This window comes from Bemisia tabaci, chromosome 9, assembly GCF_918797505.1.
Source record: "Bemisia tabaci chromosome 9, PGI_BMITA_v3".
In the NCBI taxonomy this organism is placed as follows: Eukaryota; Metazoa; Arthropoda; class Insecta; order Hemiptera; family Aleyrodidae; genus Bemisia; species Bemisia tabaci.
Window position 1 is genome coordinate 1,472,247 of NC_092801.1, and position 24,439 is coordinate 1,496,685.

Below are 24,439 nucleotides of genomic sequence, written 5' to 3' on the forward strand. Positions count from 1 at the left end.
CAGCTCACGGTGGGAGAGAGATAACTGCAAATGCTGAGAGCGATCAATCGCGATTGGTTGCATCAAGGTCATCATGCTTAACCCAAATTTTTTCTGGGATCAAGTTTCAGAGCTTCAGAAATTACTTTTCACGACGTTTTTAGTGTCAATAGGAAGAAGAATGTTATGGCTAGAACTGATGACTCTTCGATTTAAACAGAAATTCCTTCAACTTTCATAAAAGCTCAAGGCCTCGTGTGGAGCTGTACGGACTCTAATAGCGTGGACCAAAAAATCAAAAAACAGCGGTGGCGCCTCTGCGCGGAGTTTTTTACTTCATGGAGCTGTAGATGAACCTTAATTCCAGCCTTGCCTATGGTGTCGATGAAGTAAACTATTGAGAGATGATTTTTATCGTGACATCGTCAGTTCTCGCAAATAGCTCTGATTGTTCAAATGTATAATAATGTTGCCGTCCTAAAATGTAGGCTGTGGCCACTGCTCTCTCGTCTAAGAACAACGAATGCGGCAGGTGAACATAAGACCAAAAAGAACATATTAAAAATAAACAATTTTTTTATATTTAAGTCAAATAACAAGAATGTACATACATTTTACACTCATTTCATTCCACTCTATGCTACGTGGGTAACACTGTAATTTTTTCAATTGTTTTTCTACTTCTATGACAAAACCAATTTTTAGCACTTCATTTCGATAATTTAATTTTTTTTATTATTTATCACTTCCTAAAAACTGTAATGCCTTTACAGCTTAAACAGCTCAACAGTTTTTTACAGGCAGCTCAATTCATTAGGCGCCCATGAAAGTTAAAGGAAACATTGCAGTAATTGGTTAGAGCGCTAGATCTTCTCAGATCCCCCATTCTCCCTCATTCTTTTACAACAACAAAAAAAACAGCGGAATTGAGTGTTTCCGCTTGTTAACCATTGCTAATAAAATTCCTTACGTTCTGTGTATTAGCGTTGTGTGGATGCAACTTTCTTCAAGTCCCTTCATGAAGAAGCACGTCTTGGGATACATTAATGTTCACTCTGTTTTTAGGTCAATTGTTCACAGGTTGCACGACTTTTGAATTACTATTTGTGACGGAGCCAGCGGGCTGATTACTGGATTTGATAGACAAAGCGATAGACAAAGAAGCGGAGGGAAAATGGAGCGATCATGCTGATTGAATGGTTAGGTGAAAACTCATTGATTGTCCGGTGTTGGAAAAACCCCGATTTGGAATTAAAAATGAAGATTTTCAGTTTTCGATACACAACACTTCCTGAGACAAATTAAGTGAATCATTTCTAGGATTGACAAATATTTTAAGAGCCGTTGTTAAAATATTAACAACCGTCATTAAAATATTTGCCAATAAACAACCGATTTCTCGATTTTCCTCGTTTGTGGTCCCCGAACTTTCAACTGCTACCGAGGGGTCAATTTTTTCAGTGTTTGGAAGTTCTGCATGTGTCTTAAATGAGGTAGCATTGGACCCTCTAAGCTGAGGTAGAGTTTTCTCATTTCTCCCCTCCCATCTTGCGCCACATTTTAAACGGCTCCGTTACATTTTATTTAACTTTTTTTCTGTTGATCGTAAGGTTTTTATTTTTGTGGAACCTTCGGCTAGATCTGTATAGACGAATTTGGGTTTATTTAAGGATTAAAAAGATCATCAATACCCTGGGATGAAATTAAAATGGCTATGATCACCATGTTAAAGATTGCCTTATGGTGCCCAGATGTTCCCACTTATTGCCGGCGAACTGGAGGCTAGAAATGCATTGTACAAGGATTGACTTCATCGGCACTTCAGTCAGGGATGCAATGATTTATTCATCCTCAAATTCCTTGACGTCCCCTGATTTTTCCTTACTCCAACATTTCCTAATCCCTGACCTTGGGACTAAATGTCTACTTCTTTTTCTTTTAAATACGCTGATATTCGCTGAACTTTGGACACACTTTCCTTGCTTGGGGACCAAATTGTGGAAAAAGGCATTTAGTAGCTGCATGGTAAAAAGAGGACACGCCTTACACATGACAGAAAGTGCAAACAGGTGGAAGATCAATGATATGTTTTAGTGACCGGTAAGGTGTCGTCGGAGTTCACCATTGTTTACTCTCGGTTTGCAAGCGCCAACGACGAATTTACGCCTCTGCACAAAGCGACGTTCGCTGCCATCCACCGTGAAAACATCCGTCTCATGATCGTATCGTAAAAAAACTACTTATCAGTTAAGATTCGCGACTTTCATACGGTTGTGATTTCTGTGTGGCTAAAAATTTAAGTGTTAAAAGGTTTGAAAGTGTTAAGAAACTTATCTATATACTTGTGTTCTTGCTTCTGCGAGAGTCGGATGTTTTCATGTGAATAGTAGTGACGCGAAAACGCTTGCAAACTAAAAGTAAACAACGGTCAACTTGTCTGACGACACCTCTAGATGTATCAGAAATTCCCTAACTTCCCCCGGAAGTCGTTAAATTCCCTGATTTTCCCTAGAGCGCCTTTATACTGAGAGTTAGGACAACCCCCCTACCCCCTCATAGAGTCACAAACGGGAATAAAGATTACACAAATTGAAGGTTTTTCGTAATCTTCGATCGGCCCATTCTCAAATTCCTTTTTCCGTCCCTTCTCTCATTCCGTTTGTTTCTTGCCGAACCCGTCATTCCCCGGTCCATTCTAGAGTATAATCTTTGCAATTGGTGAAAATGTGATCTTTATTCCCGTTTGTGACACTATGGATACCGAAAATACGGTAACCAATCAGAAATGGATTCACATTGTCTTAACTCGCAGTATAAAGGGACTCTAACTTTCCCGGTTTTCCAGACCGCCGGCGATCATGTCAAATACATTGCTACTCTTTTACGATGTACGTTCTCGACGCGCTGTGATTCCTTCTCCGAGTGAACGGTCATGTGTTCCTTGATCAATTTCTTGGTTGTGAACAGAGCAGAGCAAAGAGCGCAAGAGAAGGGTTCCCCATCCGGGTGTTTCCTGTAGACGTGGCCGGTCAAGGCCTCCTTGATCTTGAACTTGGCAGGACACTGCCCGCACGAGAACGGCCTCTCGAGCGTGTGATTGGTGAGAAGGTGCCTGTTCAGGTGACTCCTGAGCTTGAAGGCGGCGTCGCATTTGGTGCAGGCGAACGGTCTCTCGTCCGAGTGTTTCGTCGCGAAGTGGAGCTTGAGGTTCTGCTTCAAGGAGCAGGTGAAATCGCACGAAGAGCACGCGAAAGCCGGCCGCTCGTCGGATTTCGAATGTTTCACGATCAAATGCCGGTTCAGCGCTTTCTTCCGGGAGAACGCCTTGTCGCACAGCGCGCACGGGAACGGCTTCTCGCCCGAGTGTTTGGCGAGGATGTGGTAATCCATGTACCGTTTGAACTTGAACGAGGCGGGGCACTGCGGACAGGTGAACGGAGTTTCGTCCGAGTGTTTCACCGCGCGGTGTGATTTGAGGTCGCTCGCGCATTTGAACTTGGCCGGACAGTCGGCGCACGAGAAAGGTTTCGCTCTCGAGTGCCGGGCATTCATGTGCTTGCTTAAAGATTTCTGCGTGCTGAAAGACACTTTGCAAACCTCGCAAACGTGCCCTTCGTCCGAGTGTTTGAGGAGGACGTGTCGTTGGAAATTCACCTCGTCGTTGAACACGGCCGAACAGGTTTCGCAAGAGATGGACACCTCGTTCGAATGTCTCACGGATGTGTGGACATTAAGATCGTTCTTGAGCTTGAAGGACGCGGGACACTTCCCACACGAGAACGGCCTCGCAATGGAGTGCTTCCTGAACATGTGTTCCTTGAGGACGTGCTTGTATTTGAACGCGCCGGCGCATTTCGGGCATCCGAAAGGCCTATCGTCCGAGTGCTTCACCAATAGGTGGTTCTTGAGATGACATTGGAGATTGAACGTGGCAGGACAGTGCGAGCAAGGGAAGTGTTTTTTATTCGAATGATGCTCAGAAGAGCCTCCCTGGGGAAGCCTTTCAACGGGCTCGGAGCAGCTGCTGCATTGGACATGTTTCAGTGCACGACCTCGTCTATTGTTTCTTTCGGAGTCGATGCTTTCTTTGACTGAGAGCGAAGTTTCCTCCGGGTCTTGCATCTGTACTTCTTCAATTGCTACTCCGAAATCTTCTTCCTTGCAAATAGCACCAACATCCACGAAAACGCTACCTTCAGTGACAATCGATGTACCATCGGTGAGTACTGGATCGTCCGACGAAGATTCCACCTCTGCTTTTATGCCTTTCACCGTGTATTCATCTTTAATGAAAGTAGGCGTTATTTCAACAGTATCGTTAGTATTAACTTTAAATTCTTCGTCTGCGGCCTCTTCTTCTTTTCCATTTTCTTCCTTGATGTCAACAACAAAAAATTCCTCTTTGATGTGCATTTCATCTGGTGCACTTGTACTGGTAAAGCTAACTCCATGTTCTCTTGTTGTAGTATTTTTCTCCTCTGCATAAGCCGTCACGCACTTGGGAGGTTCTGTGCTCACATCATTATTTGTTGGTGGGTGGCTAGCCATTCTCCCACTGTTCTTCCTTTATTCCCAGGGGAACTCCTTTTTGAATCCCGTCCTTCAAGATACGGGTTCGTCATGCGGCGACGACTAGACTCAGCTTTTAAATTTTAGTTTTAACTAGAGCAATGCTTTTTTTACTACGAAGCAACGACCTGATGTCATAAACCCAAAAAGATTAAAGCTGAATTAAAAAACAAACTTGACTCCATGACTCTTTCCGTAACTCCACGATGAGAGGGATAGAAGTTGAGCGGTCACTAATAATTCTTGCACCCCTCTATGACAGCCTGGTCTAATCCCTGTCCTGGAACAGATGTACCAAATTTTTTATTACCCTTGGATGTCACTTTTGAGCACTTTCTTAATAGAACTTTTTCGAGTTGTAAGAAAATTTAGCTAGTAAAAAATAAATCTGATCTTAAATCAATCAATCTGAAGCTTTCGGGAAAAAAGCGAGAAAAAAACATAGTGCTAGCATTCAATTTAAGTAAGAGGTTGAATATTCAAATAGTTTCTCACTATTAATATGTGTAAAAATCTCTTCAGGTTAGCACTCAATTAGAAAAGTAATTCAGGCGTCATTTAGGGGGGCAAGGGAGAGACAACCTTGCTCTTACGACAGGGACATATCGTCACCTTCCAGGCAAAGTATCACAAGCGCCATGCGACGTTAAAAAATTTCCGCCGCCATTTTATTTTTTTACAGAGAAATTCTTCAACGAAGCTGTCCAAAAATTTCACTGAATTTTCTTTGTGCTGCCGATAAAATTTAGTGAAATTTCCAAACAGATTCAACCAACAATTTCTCAGTAAAGAAATAAAATGGCGGCGGAAATTTTTAAACGTCGCATGGCGCTTGTGATACTTTGCCTGGAAGGTGACGATATCTCCTCCTTTCGAATACTTGGAGCCAGTTTTGCAAAAGAGAGTTTCCATGAGGTTTCTCTCGAGATTTTTAGGCATAGGCCACCCGGGCCGCAGCTTCGGGCGGCTAAAAAAAGTACAAAGAAAAAACAAAGATACGGCGCGGCGCCAACGCCCACGACGTGCTGCCAGAAAGCCGGCAAAGACAGGTAAGGGACTTGGATGGGACCAACGCACTCACGTGTAAATTCAATATCTTTCATTCAAAACCTAGGAGAATTGCCTAAAATTACTATTTGATTGATACCTCGCTTGCCCTGGTAAGTTTAACCAGTCAATTTTCACCTTAAATGACCTGTTTTGCCCCAATTTTGGCTCATAAAAAGTCGGGACGCAAGAATTGTTGAGTATTTCAGTTAAAAGGTGTCTCCTACTTTAGACGTGTGTGAAGGTATTGAACTTCGTACTTTAGAAGGTGGTATTCGATGGTATTCGTTACTTATTCGTCTAAAAGTGATTTTTTAGGATTTTCACCATTATGAATCAAATTTTGGCACCATTCGAGTTCGGTAAAAGAGGCCAAATTTTGATTTTCATGTAGTTTTAACCCCAAATTTGTAATTTTTGTCGAAAAATACCATAGAATCGATACCCTACACGGCTATACTAACGAATTTCATGTTTTAAGCCCAAATAGGCCCATTTTTGGCGCCAAAATTCCAAAACAGACTTCTGAGGATGATTCTGCGTAGTTTTCTAGTCATAGATAGAAATTTTTGACGAAAGTAACCCACGAAACCGTACGTCACATGTTGAAATCTGTTGGATATACACATGTTTGGCCTAAATTTGCCTCAAAATGGCCTATTTTTCGAATTTTGGCTTACCCAGTGGATTGTATCGAATTTTCGACCAAAAATTCGAGTTTTACGAGTAAAATTACATAGGAATCGATACTTCACTTGCCAAATTAAAATTATGGGGCAAGATGCTGAGCTCGGGGATTTTTAACAATTCGCCATTTTAAGGCCAAAAACAAGCGTCCAAATTCCTGTTCTTTCGTATGCGGGCTAATAAGCATAACTTCAAGAAGATCTGTGCAAAATTTCAAGCAAAAATATGCATTTCCCTCCGAGTTACAGATTTTACGTCGCCCCAGGGTCTGTTTTTTCCCACTGTGCGGCGTAGCCGGTTTTGAGGCGCCGCGCCCGCAGATGAGTGATCGCTTTTGAGACTTTCTGATCGAACTCAAAATAAGTGTTCCGAAGTTGAAGAGGCAAATCGACGGTGAAAGTCGGCAATCACATAACTCGGTTTGCGACGTCGCAGAATTCCCGTCATACTTTATTTTTTAAACGGAAAACTACTCAACGGTAATTATTTAAAACTGCCGTGATTTTTCTTCTATGTGCGAGGAAAATTCTGCAAAAACTTCAAGGAATCATGTCCATTTGTTCTCCTTTAAAAAAATAACATAGTTGCGGAGATTTTCAGACACCGCAAACGAGTTATGTGATTGCCGACTTGCACCGTCGAAATGCATCTCACTACTTGATGAGAAATAATGTATAAAAGTTGTTTCAGCCCTTGAGAACTATACTTGGCCCTATACAATGTTGCCTCCCATACTATTTCTCGAACCTGGAACGAAATTGGTGCATATATTTTGTCTTGCACTAGAGTGACCCCCCCCCTACCCTCACCCATGGGTCAAAAGTGTGATTTTCTCGTTTCGAATGAGCCCCTAAATGCCTTTCTAATAGCTGGTCAGGTTTTCTTCATTCAAGCGCATTATAGACCAAAAAAACGCATTTTCGCAGATCAGGGATTTTTCCACCCATACAAACTGATGTAATTTTGCCCGTAGTTTTGATAACTTTGAGCATCATCTAAAAAAGCTTCAAATTGGCTCAAATTTTATACAGCTTTTTATTTTCGTAGATAGAACCGATTGCCATCCGGACTTCGTCGATTTTCCTACAAGACGGAAATAAGCCGCACCCTAGGGTGTACCTTTAACTATTGAAGTATTCGCATTCCCTACGACGATTACTAAACTGTACAAAAAGTTACAGGCAATTCAAGCCAGAATACCTGCTGATTTGTATTTCTTATATCATTTAAATGAAGCAGTTGCAGCAATATTAGTACAAGCCAATTGAGAAACTTGCGGTTTTGGAATTTAGCCATCCAAACTTCGGCATTATCAAAGCCATCGAAGTTTCATTCAATTGGAGAGTTAAGTCATGCATACACTATAGTAAGATGTTAGAATTTGTCGAAAATTAGCTTTTCCATTCTTGATATATCGATGTTAAAAAAAAAAATACGGTTTCACAAAATTTTACTCCGCGGATACACCGACACCACAAACAAGTGATTTTGGGTAGAAGGTAGACCAACTACGATTCTATTTGGAAAGCCGACGTGAGGATGCCCTCTAAAAAATTACAAAAATATAAATTTGAGAACATGTACGCCCTTTAATAACAAAAATTTACACTTTACAATCTCCATGTGCACTCTTTATTACAGTATATATTGTCATATTTCATTTACATTATTTTAGCGTCTCGGTAAAATAGGGTATTTTAAGACGAGAAAAACGAATTTGACGTTAGAATTTCTTAAGAACCAAAATTGTCGAAATGGCGGCTGGTTTAAGTTCAAAAAGGCCGAAAATTGGCACCGCTTGTTTGTCAATGGATTTGTCTGAAACTTGGAACCTAGAGGTATTTATACAGGAGATAATGCAATTTGAAATTAGATTTCAAGAAGAAGAAGAAAAATAAATTCGGTTATTTTGAACTTCAATCAGCCGCCATTTTGACAGTTTTGGTTTTTTTAAAAATCTAACGTCAAATTGGTTTTTTTCGTGATGGAATACCCCCCATAGCCTAGTTTCAGCAAATCCATCAACAAAAAACCTAAGGTGTCAATTTTCGGTCATCTTGAACTGTAACCGGCTGTCATTTATTAACGGTTCCCGATATTGACTTCGGGTTTGCGCAAAAATATTTCTTTCCTTTTGCTTTTTATAATGAGGTATCACAAGGTCGGTCTTTCTAGTTGAAAATAAAAGGTTAGGATCCGTTGTCCCCTCAAGGGCAAAGGGCCCCTCGATTATTTTAGAGGGGGGCTAAAAAATAGCTCCCTTTGACCTAAGAGCATCCTCTAACTTTCAAATTTCTACCACAATTAGGTCATAAGTTAGAGGGTGGGGAGGGTACTTTTCAAACACCCTGTATATTCACTAGCTGTTCTGGCACAGAAAAATTCAAGATGTGCTGAATGGCTTAGGGCGTCGTACAGCAGTAACGGTAACTAGGTCATATGTCACCTCATACGCTTTTGCATACGTTCCACTCATTGGTTCATCTGAGTAAGAGGAAGAGCATTGACACTAACTAAAAGGTTAGTCACCACTCTGCGTTACCATATGCCTTGTTAACAAGCACTTAAAACTAAAGAAGGAAGAGAAATGACTACTTCTGAACGGTGTCTCACCGGTATGGTTCTGACATGATCTCCTAGGTGAATTATTTTGGGAAATAGAAACAGGGCAATGATTACAACTAAATGGTTTAAGACCGATATGTTTTAGCACATGAAAAAGTCTACATTTATGGATAAACGAAGAATGCGCGAAGGTAATGTTAGGTGAACTTTCCGGGAAAAAGGAAGTGAACAATAGCTGCAACTGGATGGGTCTCAGCAGTGTACAAAGGCATTAATCACCGTTTCGGAAAAGAGAAGTCGAGCACTGATTGCTACTGAATGCTTCCTCATCAGTATGCTTTAACAAATGTCTCATCAAAGAATCTTTCCGGGGAAAAGAAGCCGAACAGTGACTACAACTGAATGGTTTCTCACCAGTGTGAATTCGCATATGCTTCCTTACATCGGATTTCTGGTAGAAGGAAGCCGAACAGTGACTGCAACTGAATGGTTTCTCACCAGTGTGCGATCGCATGTGGGCCTCTAAATTGAATCTTTGGGAGAAGGAAGCCGAACACTCACTGCAGATAAATGGTTTCTCACCCGTATGCGTTCGCACGTGCCTTCTTAAAGAGGATTTAACGCTAAAAGAAGCCAAACACTGACTACAATTGTATGGTTTTTCACCAGTGTGCGTTCGCATGTGAATCTTGAAATTGCCTTTACCGGCAAAAGAAGCAGAACACAGACTGCAACTGAATGGTTTCTCACCAGTGTGCGTCCTCATGTGCCTTCTTAGTATGTGCTTAGAGAAGAAAGAAGCCGAACACTCAATGCAACTGAATAGTTTCTCACAAGCGTGCGTTCGCACGTGGCACAATAAATGGTCTTTTCGGAAAAAAGAAGCCGAACACTGAATGCAACTGAATGGTTTCTCACCAGTGTGCAAACGCACGTGATCATGTAAAGAGGACTTATGGAAGAAAGAAGCCGAACAGTGACTGCAACTGTATGATTTCTCACTAGTGTGCGTTCGCATATGACACATTAAACTGCGTTTTACGGAAAAGGAAGCCGAACACTGACTGCAACTGAATGTTTTCTCATCAGTGTGCGTTCGCATGTGGCTACTTAAATACCGTTTTTGGGAGAAAGAAGCCGAACACTGACTGCAACTGAATGGTTTCTCACCGGTGTGCGTTCGCATATGGCTCCTTAATTGGTCTTTTCGGGAGAAAGAAGCCGAACAGTGACTGCAACAGAATGGTTTCTCACCAGTGTGCGTTTGCATGTGGCTCCTTAAATGCGGTTTTTGGGAGAAAGAAGCCGAACAGTGACTGCAGCAGAATGGTTTCTCACCAGTGTGCAAACGCACGTGATTATTTAAAGAGGTCCTATAAGGGAAAGAAGCCGAACAGTGACTGCAACTGTATGGTCTCTCACCAGTGTGCGTTCGCATATGACGATTTAAACTGCAATTTTCGGAAAAAGAAGCCGAACACTCACTGCAACTGAATAGTTTCTCACCAGTGTGCGTTCGCATATGGCTCCTTAAGTTGTTTTTTCGGGAAAAAGAAGCCGAACAGTGACTACAACTAAATGGTTTCTCACCAGTGTGCGTTCGCATGTGGTTCCTTAAATACGATTTTAGGGAGAAAGAAGCCGAACACTGACTGCAACAGAATGGTTTCTCACCAGTGTGCAAACGCACGTGATTACTTAAAGAGGACTTATAAGAGAAAGAAGCCGAACAGTGACTGCAACTGTAAGGTCTCTCACCAGTGTGCGTTCGCATATGACGGTTTAAAGTGCGATTATCGGAAAAAGAAGCCGAACACTGAATGCAGCTGAATGGTTTCTCACCAGAGTGCGTTCGCATATGGTACTGTAAACTTTGTTTTTCGGGAAAAGAAGCCGCACACTCATTGCAGCTGAATGGTTTCTCACCAGTGTGCGTTCGTGTATGCCTCTTCAAATTTTGTTTTCGGGAAAAAGAAGCCGAACACTCACTGCAACTAAATGGTTTCTCACCAGTGTGCGTTCGCAAATGGGACTTTAAACTTTGTTTTTCGAGGAAAGAAGCCAAACAGTGACTGCAACTGTATGGTCTTTCACCAGTGTGCGTTCGAATATGGACCTTTAAATACTCTTTTCGGGAGAAAGAAGCCGAACAGTGACTGCAACAGAATGGTTTCTCACCGATGTGCGTTTTCATGTGGCTCCTTAAATGCGGTTTTTGGGAGAAAGAAGCCGAACACTGACTGCACCTAAATGGTTTCTCACCAGTGTGCGTTCGTATATGCCTCTTCAAATTTTGTTTTCTGGAAAAAGAAGCCGCACACTCACTGCAACTAAATGGTTTCTCACCAGTGTGTGTTCGGAGATGTTCTCGCAGTTGGAGTTTTTGGGAGAAAATGTCAGAGCAATGATTACAACTGAATGTTTTAGGACCTTTCCTTTGAATATCCATATCTTGATGTGAAGATTCAACTTGAGTTTTTGTGGGGGATGCAGTTTTTTTATCACTGGGGAATGTTTCTATAAAATTTGAACTTAGCTCACTGCAGTTCAGAGGAGCTAGAAATTCTTCGCTGTTATTCGTGATTAAAAGATCATGATTTAACGGATTGCAAATTTGTTTACCATGTGTTCGTGCTTCATTCTCGCCGTTTATGACATATTGACCTTCGAATGATTGCAACGGCGATTCACTTTTGATGTCAATACTGGTATACAAGTGGTCGACCGGAATATAATTCTCTTCGCCTGGTTCGGTTTTGAATGTGGTCAAAAGGGTTGCTGAAGATCCGGATGGAGTCGTCTCTAGTTGTCTTGGTGGGGTATTTCCGTTAGAAAAATTGGGCTCGTCTTCACATTTCACAAAGAGAGAGAATGCGGAAGATCTGGATGGGATCGTCTCAACTTGGCTCATTGGGGTATTTTCGTCACAAAAATTGAGCTCGTCTTCACATTTTACAAAGAAAGGGTTTGCTAAAGAACTGGAAGGAATCGTCTCAACTTGCCTTGGTGGGGTAATTTCGTCACAAAAATTGAGTCCGTCTTCATATTTCACAAAATGAGAGTCAACAGAAGGGGATCCTCTTCCAGAAGCTGATGATTCGATTGGTGGATTACGTTCGATCGGCGAGTGATCGGTTTGAGAAATTTGGAGGGTAGTATCCGCCAACGGATTCATTTTGGATGGTGAGCTCTTACGGCAGTCTGCTTTGTGTCGAGAGGATTTCTGGTCGCATGTATCCTATCGCTTTCATTCCTTCGTTGTCCTGGAAAGATTTAGACAAGAAATGGTGTCAGAATAAGTATCATATTCCCAAGAAACGGGGGATAACACCCAAAAAAAATCTGGCAAACTACTTTGTACCATTAAATGATAACAAAATTTCTAAGACCTGAAAATTCCAAAACGTTTATTTCAATCATAAATCACATCATTATTTTTATATTATGCTTGACATTTTTATGAAAACCAGTGATTTTTAGGTCTGTAGTTCTAATTATACATTACACAAATTCCTTCATTTAATATTATTAACTAACAGGAAGTCCCCAAAGTTTAGAAAACTTATTAGGCAGCGTTCATTCCTCCTCATATCTCAAGAATTGCCAAGTTTCATCATCTTTTATTTCACATTTTCAAGTGTCGGCTACGCTGTGTCGGTTACGTAAGCGACACAGTTTGGCAGTGCCACCATGTTTCCGTGGACCTCCAGCAGTCCCGCGGGAGGAGCTGATACATGTGATTCAATGCCTTGTTTGTCTTTTCCTGTAACTTTGTACAGAATCAAAATAGTTCGTTCCACAGCTGAAAAAAGGAAGTTTAACGCCTTTAAAATGAAGTAATGAAATATGTTTAAAATCAGTGCACTTTTATTTTTAAGGCGCTGCAGAATTTAGCTATTCCTGTTATCGTGAAATCACCCATGTAGAAGAGGAGTTGAAAGCAGTTACTGAAAACCGAAAAATTCGCAGACCTGCAATACCTCAAAAGTTTCAAAAACTTCGCACGGTTAAAAAAATTTCTAACGGGAGAAATGTCAAGGAAATTCAAGGACGTACAAGTTATTTGTGAAAGCAGAAAAATATACCTAGAACAACCAGACAACTCCTGCAAAAAGTGTTAATACAGCGCGTCATTGACTCGTATATATGAGCCTGATTAGTGTTCATTTACAGAGATTTTAATAAACGTAAGCAACACCTTAATTGAATCCACGAGCCATCGCTGTGAGGTCAACCACGCAACCTTACGTGACCACTGATTGGGAGCGTAGAAAGCCGTTCCAACGGGTTTAAATATTTTGATCCTCCACAAGCAAAAACTTATCAGGAGCTTCAATAAGAAGGCTCCTTAATAATTCAAGCCGAAAACAAAAAAAATCAGTCGAACTCCTAGCAAAAAAAGTCGATTTTTACGTATTTTTTGGCTAGGATAGACTACTCACCATTAGTATAAACCGTTATTTTACTTAAAAGAAGAAAGAGGGTCAAAATAAATGCAATTGCATTAAATATGTCTTGATTTTGTGATTCTCAGTATCCTTCCATGCAATGAAGTTCAGCTATGTCTGATGCTTCATTCATTTTTGCATTGAAAGTAAGCAATCCACATCCTAAAAATCAAGAGACACAGATTGCGCTTGAAGAAGCCGAGACGGTAATAGTTGAGGTCTGCAACGTTGCAGTCGGAGCTAAATACGCTTCCTTACGCGTGTTGGAACGGATATTTAAACTCATTCACGGCAGGCGCAGTGATACAACTATTCGACCACGGGTTTGAGCATGTTGCTGCCAGCCGGATTGAAGGCGCGCCACACTCCAGCAGTTACTCGGGTCCCGTCCCGTACGATCTCCCTGGCTGGCGCGCCGCTAAAATCGCATGAAAAGGGAGGACTGCACGTCATTATCCTCGACTCTCTGTCCCGTTTTTACCACAAACATGAGTGAAAGTGTATCCCTGAATTGTACCGATTCAGAATCTCGGATAGGGTTTAATAAATTCATTTTTTTTTAAAAATGAGATCTGAAACGAGCGAAAATATTCCGTCAAAATTTCCGGCGACTGGAGAAAATCCGCGGAAATTCCATAGAAAAACTGTATTTGGCTTTCGTAACAAGAATGATTGAAAATAAGACATTATTTGAGGTCTGCAGCGTTGCAGTCGGGGCTAAATACGCTTCCTTACGCGTGTAGGAAAGGATATTTGAACGAATTCATGGCAGGCGCAGTGATACAACTATTCGACCACGGGTGAAAGCATGTTGCTGCCAGCCAGATTGAAGGCGCGCTACACTCCAGCAATTACTCGGGTCCCGTCCCGTGCGATCTCCCTGGTTGGAGCGCCGCTAAAAACCCATGAAAAGGGAGGACTGCACGTCATTAGCCTTGACTCTCTGTTCCGTTTTACCACAATTTGAGTAAAAGTATATGCCTGAAATGTAACGATTCAGAATCTCGGATTGGGTTTAATAAATTCATTTTTTTTAAAACTGAGGTATGAAATGAGCGAAAGTATTATGTCAAAATTTCCGGCGACTGAAGAAAATCCGCGGAAATTCCTTCAGAAAACTGTATTTGCCTTAAGTAACAAGAATTATTAAAAATAAGACATTATTTGAGGTCTGCAACGTTGCAGTCGGAGCTAAATACGCTTCCTTACGCGTGTTGGAACGGATATTTAAACTCATTCACGGCAGGCGCAGTGATACAACTATTCGACCACGGGTTTGAGCATGTTGCTGCCAGCCGGATTGAAGGCGCGCCACACTCCAGCAGTTACTCGGGTCCCGTCCCGTACGATCTCCCTGGCTGGCGCGCCGCTAAAATCGCATGAAAAGGGAGGACTGCACGTCATTATCCTCGACTCTCTGTCCCGTTTTTACCACAAACATGAGTGAAAGTGTATCCCTGAATTGTAACGATTCAGAATCTCGGATAGGGTTTAATAAATTCATTTTTTTTAAAAATGAGATCTGAAACGAGCGAAAATATTCCGTCAAAATTTCCGGCGACTGGAGAAAATCCGCGGAAATTCCATAGAAAAACTGTATTTGGCTTTCGTAACAAGAATGATTGAAAATAAGACATTATTTGAGGTCTGCAACGTTGCAGTCGGGGCTAAATACGTTTCCTTACGCGTGTAGGAAAGGATATTTGACCTCATTCATGGCAGGCGCAGTGATACAACTATTCGACCACGGGTGTAAGCATGTTGCTGCCAGCCGGATTGAAGGCGCGCCACACTCCAGCAATTACTCGGGTCCCGTCCCGTGCGACCCTGGCTGGCGCGCCGCTATAATCGCCGCAAAGGGAGGACTGCACGGCATTATCCTTGACTCTCTGTCCCGTTTTTACCACAATTTGAGTGAAAGTGTATCCCTGAAATGTAACGATTCAGAATCTCGGATTTCGTTTATTAAATTCATTTTTTTTTAAAATGAGGTATGAAACTAGCCAAAATATTCCGTCTAAATTTCCGGCGACTCAAGAAAATCCGCGGAAATTCCTTAGAAAAACTTTAATTGCCTTTCGAAACAAGAATGATTAAAAATAAGACATGTATTGTTGGAGTATGCAACACGGATATCCCGAGAACACGAATAGTTGCATTCAGACCGGGCCGTTGAAAAAGCCGCAGAGTCTTCAATTTTCTTCACTTGTGATAACTTAATGAGTCACTTATATCATTCATACGTTTTTGCTGCACGAAGATAGAGTGCTTTGTGTATTTCATCGAATTAAACAAGGAGTAAGTATATTAGTAATAAATATATAAATGAAATAATACTAAAAATATAAATGAAATGGAGAGTATTCAAAACAATTTCTCGCGCCTGACCATATCGGCCAGTACGCACTTCACCGTTTTCTATAGATCTTTTAATTTTATTTACGTGAAAATATGCAAACATCGTATCCTATTACTTGAAAAATAAAAAAATTGAGCAAACGGTTCTCTCGAATTTCAGTGATGGCGAGTAATGCCTAAAGAATATCAATGAGAATTCTAAGCTCACGGCTGAGGATTCTTGCAGCTGGGGTCTACTCATATAACTCGACCTACTTTAGTTTCTAGCTGATGTCTGACCGAGGATTGTGCAAGAAGTCTAGTACTGTACATGAATATTCTTTGAGGTTTGAGAAACAAAAGAAGCGTTAACCGCGAAAATGTCGATGGTGGTCGACATCCACCACTGTCGCAGATATGGCCTCATATGTTTTGGAAATTGCTTTTCAAGGAGAAATGAAAAATGAAATTAGACCAATGATGGAAAATGAATATAATCTCACCTATGATCTCAGTAGGCGAATCTTCAATGCGCTTCTTCGGACTGGTGGGGTGGGGCATGGGGCAATCGATGCAGATGATTGCTCCTCCAGGATGTGGCATAACATTCGTCTCTAAAAATCGATTTTTAGGGCAAACACGGCAGAGACATGGTTGCGACAGAATGGTTTCTTGATGCCGGGCATTTACATGGGTATTCATAAATCTGCCCTTTAGGAGAGAGGGAGAGCGCTAGCAAAGGCTGCTACTTAATGGTTTCCTATCTGTTTTCAATTGTTCGTGTTCTTCAACACGTCTTTCCGCACAAACGAGGGAAAGACATTGACTGTAAACAGTTGTTTTCACATCCGTGTGTCTTAACATATGAATCTTAAATTCGCTTTCTTGGATTTTGAGGGTAGAGCAGTGCATGTGCTGCCTAATAAGTTACATTAAACTGCCTTCATCAATGGGACAGGGCATCAACTGCAGTTACATGAAGGTGACTAGTAATCCGACGTTGCACAGAGTTGATGGTATTTAAATCACTCGATTAAGGCATGAGGCACACCCTGTTTTCCTTTGCGATGAAATTATAATAATGCTGCTCGCATAATGTGTGATAATGAACAGCTTTTTGGGCTAAACAAAGGGAGCAATGACTGCGAGCAATTGGGATTTATGCTTGCGCACATGACGATCAAGTGATTTCTTGGGCGCTGAAAAACGTAGCAATGGCTGCAAATGAATGATTTCTCACTAGTATGCATTCGTACGCCAGCGTTTAAATTGCCTTCCTGAGTGAATGAAGCTGGATAAGTATTGCGACTGAACGGTTCCTCACCGGTGATCGTTTCCACGTGTTCTCTTGTACGGCATTTCCTAACTTCAAACAGCAATTTTGTGAAGAAGACTAGAAAAATGATCGCAACTGGATGGTTTCTCACGACTGTTCAGTTATGAACGTCGGGTTAAAGTTGATAAAATGGCAAGTTAGACAGAACCATCGGAGGAACTTAATGGTTTTTTAGGAGTGTGCACCTGGTTTACGTGCGTATTCAAATGGTTTTTATGGCCAAAAGAGGCAGAGCAATGACTGCAACTGAATGGTTTCTCACGGGCGTGTAGTGCTACGTGTCGCAGTAAAGTCGACTTGAGGGCGAAGGAGGCGGAACAATCGCAGCATTTGAATGGTTTTTCACCGGTGTGCTTCCGCATGTGACGCGCAAGGTCACTGCTGAGTAGGAAGGTCAAGGGGCAATGACTGCAACTGAATGGTCTCTCGCCAGTATGCTTCTGCATGTGACGCGTGCAATCACTCTTATGCCAGAAGGAAGCAGAGCAAAGACTACAACTGAATGGTTTCTCCCCGCCGTGCATCTGCATGTGCACGGTCAAATGGTGTTTTTGAGTGAAAGAGGCAGGGCAATGACTGCAACTGAATGGTTTCTCGCCGGTGTGTAGCAACAGATGTCGGGTCAAGGTTGTTTTGAGGGTAAAAGTGGCGGAGCAATCGGGACAACTGAATGGTTTTTCGCCGGTGTGCGTTCGCATGTGTCCCAGTAGAGCTACTTTTTGGGCGAAAGAGGCAGAGCAATTGCTGCAGCGGTATGGTTTCTCGCCGGTGTGTAGTAGTGTATGTCGATTCAAAGTTGACTTGCGGGAAAAGGAGGCGGAACACTCAGGGCAACTGAATGGTTTCTCGCCGGTGTGTTTTCGCACGTGAATCGTAAACTCACTCCTATGCGCAAAGGCGGCAGCGCAATAACTGCAACTGAATGGTTTCTTGCCGGACTGAGGCGGTGACGTACATTCCTCACTGATAGATTCAACATACGAATTTACTTGGTCTGCTCTTGTGGGCATTTCGGATGGTCTTGATGCTTCCGAATTTGCCTGATCACCGTCATTTGAACCACAATCAGTCGAGGATACCTTGGAGTAATGAGAGGGGTTTTCAATGATGCGTTCTGGCTGATGTTCTCTATCCTCGCTTTTCAGATCGTGCGAAAATTCGGACGATTGAAAAGTTCTGTCATGACTCATGCCGAAATCAATCCGTAAAGGATCCTCGACATTACTCTCCTCGTCGATAGTTTCAGTCTTCACTATGGTGGATACGGCTGACGAACACTCCGTGTTAGTCACGGGAGGTGAAAAATAAGTAAGAGGAGGGCGGATGTCTTCTCCTGAATAATTTATCTCGTCTTGCCTGTCGGGAAAAATTTCAGGTTCGGGCGATTCGGAAGGTTCACTCTTAATTTTCAGCACCGTTACGACCGGCGCGTCCGGATAATCATGCTCCTTATTGGTGTCGGGTTTTGTGGGTGTGGGTAGATCAATGGGCGAACTGGATGACTTTGTAGCTTGGCTATTTGGTCCGTTTTCCTCACGGAAAAAACTGTCATCATCATCACTTTCCACCAACTGAGAGGCAGGACTGGTATCCGACTCAATGAACTCGCTCTTAATGAATACTTGGTGACCAACCTCATAGGCAGAGTGCATGGAATTCATTTCGCTTTCTTGTGAATTCGTCATAATTTTGGATCGGTAACAGTTCCAGATTGGTGCTGATTTGTTTTGTGGGCGTTAACCGATTTTGTCCGTTCGGAATCCTGGACAGAAATAAAATTTTAGGGGCGTAAGTAAAACTGAATGAAAAGATAGAATGTTGGGATTTAAACGAGAGCTGATGGATAAGGGGAGACAAGAAACGGATAGAGACCGTGGCTTTCAAAATATTCAAAGAGGAATTCAGATAAGTCGGTAAGTCTAAAAACGCCCATTTTTTTAAATATTTAGTGGGAAAGTTGAGGACTAAAGCCTGAAGCAAAGTTTAATACTGGCAAGAGCGGTACATTGATACATGGCATGTTCAATAGGTCTGTTCAATTAGAAACTCAGCTAGAAGATTTTGTTGATAACAAGTCCACCGTATGTCCACAGTAGGCTTCCTTGGACTATTTTGAAAGCTGATAACATACTAAAGAACACTACATTCACAGATTTTCTCTCACGAGGGTTCTGCAATTTTTTAGAGATTCCTGCCAAAAAAGCATCACTTGTTCACAGACATTATTTTTAGCAACTTCAGATTAAAGTTGACGTTTCTTGTTCATTGAAGATTGATCATCCATTATTTTGGTGCCCTTGACTCACCTCCTTCGAAACGATCCCCGCCAACATCGATACGTTTCTGACAATTTCGCATCAATTACAAGAAACTCGTTTTGAACTCCTTGGGGTGGATTGCTTGCAACTCCGTGAAATAATTCTCCTCAATCTCTACTATCGTGTCAAAGTGCGGATAGTTTCCATGTTTTCAAACCTAAATCAGTGTGAAAAGGCCTATGATTTTGAAAAATAGCAGAAATTGAGGAGAGTTATTTCATGGAGCTGCATGACATCCACCCCAACGAGTTCAAAATGAGTTATTTTGCGATTGAAGCGAAACTGGTAGAATACATCGAATGCGACGGGGGTCGTTTCGAAGGAGGTAAGTCAGGGACATCAAAATTATCAGTAATAAATCTTTAATGAACAAAAAATGTTAACTTCCATTTGAATTAGCTGCTAAAAACAATGTCGAAGAACAAGAAATTGCTGTTTGGCGGATTCCTAAAAAAGTCGCAGAACACTCGTGAGGTTTGCTTACTTCGAAACGTGCACCAAGAAACCGAATTTGAATTTATCCAATCTGTGAATATAGTATTCTTTAATATGGTACCAGCTTTCAAGAATGTTCAAGAAAATTAAATTTGGACGCATGGTTGATTAATTATTACCAAAATCCTGTTTCTAATTGAACAGACCTCGTAGGAGTTCGAACTTAGTAAAACTTAGCACATCGGGTTTCAAAGTGGACTCTCCCTTCACTTAGAATTTTTTCTTTCTTTTCCTAAAATTCGAGGATCTATTATTAGACACGGATGCATTGGACAACTTTGCCTAGTATCAGAGATGCATGAAATCAGATAAGACAACATTACTATACGAGTGTTCGGCAAGTTTAATGTATTCCTAGCCAACAACAAGTTGACACTATATCTGCTGAAGCGTACTGACTACTGAAGTATTTTATTGAGATAATCGAATTTTAAGATCTAATAACGAATCTAATCTGTGATACATACTTAGTATGATTACAGAAGCATAGCTTCTATCCTCATGGTCATGTTTCGAAAGACAGAAGACATTGTTAATAATTTTCTGACATGTAGGAACCTGGCTTCATACTTTAAAGGCAAGAGATGGGAGGGATGGCTCAGCCTAACTTTCCTATTTAGAAACGATTGTAAATAGTGATTTGCGAAAATTGAGATATTCATCATTTACGGCTAAATTCCTCCTACCCCTTAAAAAGGTAAATTACACGATGTAGACTTTGACCGATTGTCACTGGAACAATTTACTATATCAACTTATTCATTGAATCTGTATTGGCGATAAAAGGTAAAAATAACATGTCGGTTTGAAGGAATAAAAAAACCAAAGACAAAACCACGCAACTCGTTTGCGGTTTTTTTCAAAGTCTCCGCTCCTATTTAATGTTTCTTAAAGGAAATCACATCAAAATCATTCCTTGCAGTATTCTCAAAATTAACTTCGTATGGAAAAGAAAAATCAAGAAAGTCTTTAAGAATATTGACGTTGAGTACCTAGTTTTAAAAAACAAAAGTACGACAGCAAGTCTGCAACGTCGCAAACTGAGATAGGTTGATAGGAAATTTTTCAACAGCGAAATACTTCATTTCATAGACACATTTTGCGCGTACCACGAGAGTAGCTGACCACTCACGTGATTCGAGTATAAGAAAGAATTGAATACTAAAAAAAAAAAAAAAAAAAATGAAATATCCTTTGAATTTTTTTCCTGAAAAATAAGATACTTCTAATCTGTACAGTACTGAAAACATATTTTATCTTCTATCATTTTTATCATATTTTAACACATTTCATACATATGTATGTGTATTACCCCCCGCTTTCGGAATTGACTATTTCGCGAAAATCCGTGAACTAGCTGCCTTGTCCGTCGACGGACGGATGAAATGAAACCGATTTCCGCAAAACGGAGCAGCAGGCGAGTAATCAGGACCATCGATATCGATATCCAAGGGTATTTTGACACGAGAAAAACATTTACTGTTAGATTTTTAAGAAAACCAAAATTTCCAAAGTGGCCGCCGGTTAAATTTCAAAATGATCGGAGGTTTTTTTTTTTTTTTTTTTTTTTTTTTTTTTTTTTTTTTTTTTTTTTGGAAATCTAATATTAAAAGTGTTAAGCTCACACCAAAGTACCCGCAAGTCCCAAGTTTCAGCAAAAAACCGAGTTTGCAATTTTTGTCCATTTTGAACCTCTATCAGCCGCCATTTTGACAATTTTGGTTTTTACGAAAATCTAACGTCAAATTCGTTTTTCTCATGACAAAATACCCTGAGATACCGATTTTCGCGCAAATTCTTTGACCAACAACCGGTGTCAATTTTCAGCCATAATGAACTTTAACTGGCCGCCATTTTGAAACGGTTTGAGATATTGACTTCGGATTCACGCAGGAAGTTTTCATTTTTTATGTTCTGTCAAACGAGGTACCACAAAGGGAGTCTTCCCATTTGAAAAAAAAAGCTGAGGTCCATTGCCCCCTCAAGGGGCCCTCCTGAAAATTATAGGGGGGCTCAAAAGTAGCTCCCTTTGACCTAAGAATGTCCCCCAAGTTTCAAATCTTTACCTCGATCAGGTAAAAAGTTAGAGGGGAAGGAAGGGACTTTTGGATCACCCTGTATATTTCCCTGCCAAAAACTCAAAGTCGAGAAAAGTAAATAGTCTTTGTTAAGAGGGCTTAAAGTTCATTTTCTAGATTGAGTCTTATGAAGGAAAAAAACTTCAAACCTCTTCTTTTCAATTTCAACTTTGTGTGGGTTAGTTCCTTTCTGTTAAACTCGGTCCATATGTACCTAGGCATTAAGATTTATGGAAGGTAATGGACTTACCCTGCTTTTGACCTTGAATGCTAACTGGACCTTTAAGCAAGTCCTTGACCCCCACAAAGTCAAGGTCAAACTACTGGCATGTATATAATAGTAGATAAATATTATTAAGATATTTGCATTGTTGCCAATTTGCAGTGAGAGGAGTAGCTCATCTGACCGACTCCAATCCAATCAAAAACAGAAATATTCTCAATACCTATAAATAAACTAACAACAATGAGCGATTCTAGTATGGGTGATTGAGATCAGTTTATGGTAAAACTAGAGTCCGGCTTTCGATATGGGCCGAGTAGAAAACTGAGATCTCAATTTACCAGAATCTACATATGTCAGCGCAGTTGTAATAAGTATTTGATGTACACTTCATATCGTGCAAAGAAGATCCGTTAGGTTTCGAAACAACACAAATGAACTCAATATAATCCGCTACCAAATTGGTTAACAATCTGATAATAACGATTATGCTCCACTCCGACCCCGAACCCGTCAATTTTGAACATGTAGTCGTTGTGACGTGACAATAATAACATACGAATGATATTTTGCAAAATACGAGGTCTGTTAGAATATAAACCGAATGTTGGTGATAAATAGCCCATTATGCATTGAATTCGGTTTCTAGGGATTTTCCTGAAAGCCGATAACATACTGAGGAACACTACGTTCACAGCTTTACTTAGAATATCATTCTTGATTAGTAATCATTTGAATAGGCACGAGCAATCAGAGGCGTTTTGCCATGCGTAGGTATTTATCTAGAAAAAAATAACATTGAAAAAGTAAACATCCTTTTTAAACAACATTTCAACACCCTAAAGCTCTTTCATCGGAAAAGGATTTGCTCTAAGTATGATACTTTTTTCGACCAAACCCTATTTGCTGCACGGACATTTGAGTACACAGCTTTGATAACTTAAACGCAATATTCTTAGCACAAGAAAACTCCAACATATATTGTTTATACATATTGACGGTGAAAGTTGTTGAAAGAATGCAGAAAAATCAAACATTAAATATTTTGTACAAAATTGACGGTAAGACCAATTTAAATGTGACCAGACAATTGCAAGGTCAATGACAGAGATACAAAGTTAGTGCTTTAATCACGATTAATAGAGGGCGATGACAGGGGTGAGTTCTAGATGAGGATTTACTGGTACGGCAGACCACCACAGCGGAACTTTGCATAAGACCCTCTGAAAGCCAGAGAATCCTTCCCTCCAAAAGCATCAAGCATCCATCGAAAAGTGAAGTTAAGCCAATAGTTGAATGATACACTGTACCATGGCTAAATTATTGAAAACTCATCAAATTTTTCATGTTTTCCAACCACTATTGAAAAAAACAAGCTTGTCTCTCTGCTTTGGAGGTAGACAAGACTGATATAAGGCATATATTTGTGATGTTCCACAACTGAAAGTAACAGTTACTTAGTTGTGAGGATCCTACATGAGATCGCAACACAAGTGACTGCTCACACCTCACAGATGTTTACATTGGCTGTGACAGATATAGGACTCATCCCTAACATCAGGAAAGTTCTTTCCTTTCTGGTCACTTGTAAGTGACCAGACGAACGCTTAGTGAGATACAGAAAAACTCTATTTACAAGATTTAGTGTCACTGCCTGAGAGGCCAGTGTCTTTGCTATAAAGGGGCTAGTGGAGGGTTTCTACAAGTCTAAGGACAAATTGCATAATAAATTCCACTTAAACGTTCAGGACCTACATGGTTCTTGCAGATGTAGACTGGAGTCCATGCCAAATAAGTTTACGCGCGTTTAGAATGCGAGTGATGATTGTCTATATCATTTTAGCATGGAAAGTAAATGCAAGATTTGTAATGGCAGATATTTTTTTATGGAACCGTCTCAAGGCAATCTTCCGACTAACGTACTTATTTGGCACATGTCGCAGTCTTGAAGTGTGTAAACTTATTTCGCACAGACTTAAATCAAGAGGAAACAATACTTACAAGAATGTAGAAGAGCGTGATTGAACAAGAGAAACTTCGAAATAAGGATGGTGCTGGCTGACTTTGACTGATCAAGTATCGAGGAGCTCTGAGGCTAACGTATTCTCTCTCAGCTCCACCAACATTATACTGCAAGCCGGAAAAGAGCAGTTGATTCGGGGTGGTTTACTAATCAACTGTAACGACTAACAAAATAAATGTGAAAATAAATCGCGACTTCCAATGTAACTTCTGAACTTGGTAAATGTGGTAAGGTCTAAGGTAAAAAGAAAAAATTCGTACAGAACTTCGCTTCTCTTCGGAAGAAAAGGGTTATGTTTATATTCTGTGAATTAGTCTGGTACTAATTCCGGTAG

At 40.8% G+C, this 24,439-nt stretch overlaps 2 protein-coding genes across 4 annotated transcripts; both read right to left on the bottom strand.

Annotated features, from left to right (window-relative positions):
- Positions 1–537: 537 nt before the first annotated feature.
- LOC109038234 (uncharacterized) lies at positions 538–11,987 on the bottom strand. Of its 2 annotated transcripts, none has more exons than XM_072303967.1 (2): positions 11,850–11,987; positions 538–4,828 (listed from the first exon to the last, which is right to left on the bottom strand). In XM_072303967.1, the coding sequence occupies exon 2, from the start codon at positions 4,525–4,527 to the stop codon at positions 2,836–2,838; it is 1,692 nt and encodes a 563-aa protein (XP_072160068.1). In that variant the 5' UTR covers positions 4,528–4,828; positions 11,850–11,987; the 3' UTR covers positions 538–2,835. The 2 variants fall into 2 exon arrangements, with proteins under 2 accessions (XP_072160068.1, XP_018908766.2); XM_019053221.2 differs by lacking the exon at positions 11,850–11,987 and adding an exon at positions 11,470–11,606.
- On the bottom strand, positions 7,848–24,392 carry LOC109038233 (uncharacterized). Of its 2 annotated transcripts, none has more exons than XM_072303966.1 (2): positions 24,084–24,392; positions 7,848–12,110 (listed from the first exon to the last, which is right to left on the bottom strand). In XM_072303966.1, exon 2 carries the CDS (start codon positions 12,020–12,022, stop codon positions 9,119–9,121), a length of 2,904 nt encoding a protein of 967 aa, XP_072160067.1. In that variant the 5' UTR covers positions 12,023–12,110; positions 24,084–24,392; the 3' UTR covers positions 7,848–9,118. The 2 variants fall into 2 exon arrangements, with proteins under 2 accessions (XP_072160067.1, XP_018908765.2); XM_019053220.2 differs by lacking the exon at positions 24,084–24,392 and adding an exon at positions 16,136–17,105.
- Positions 24,393–24,439: the final 47 nt, after the last annotated feature.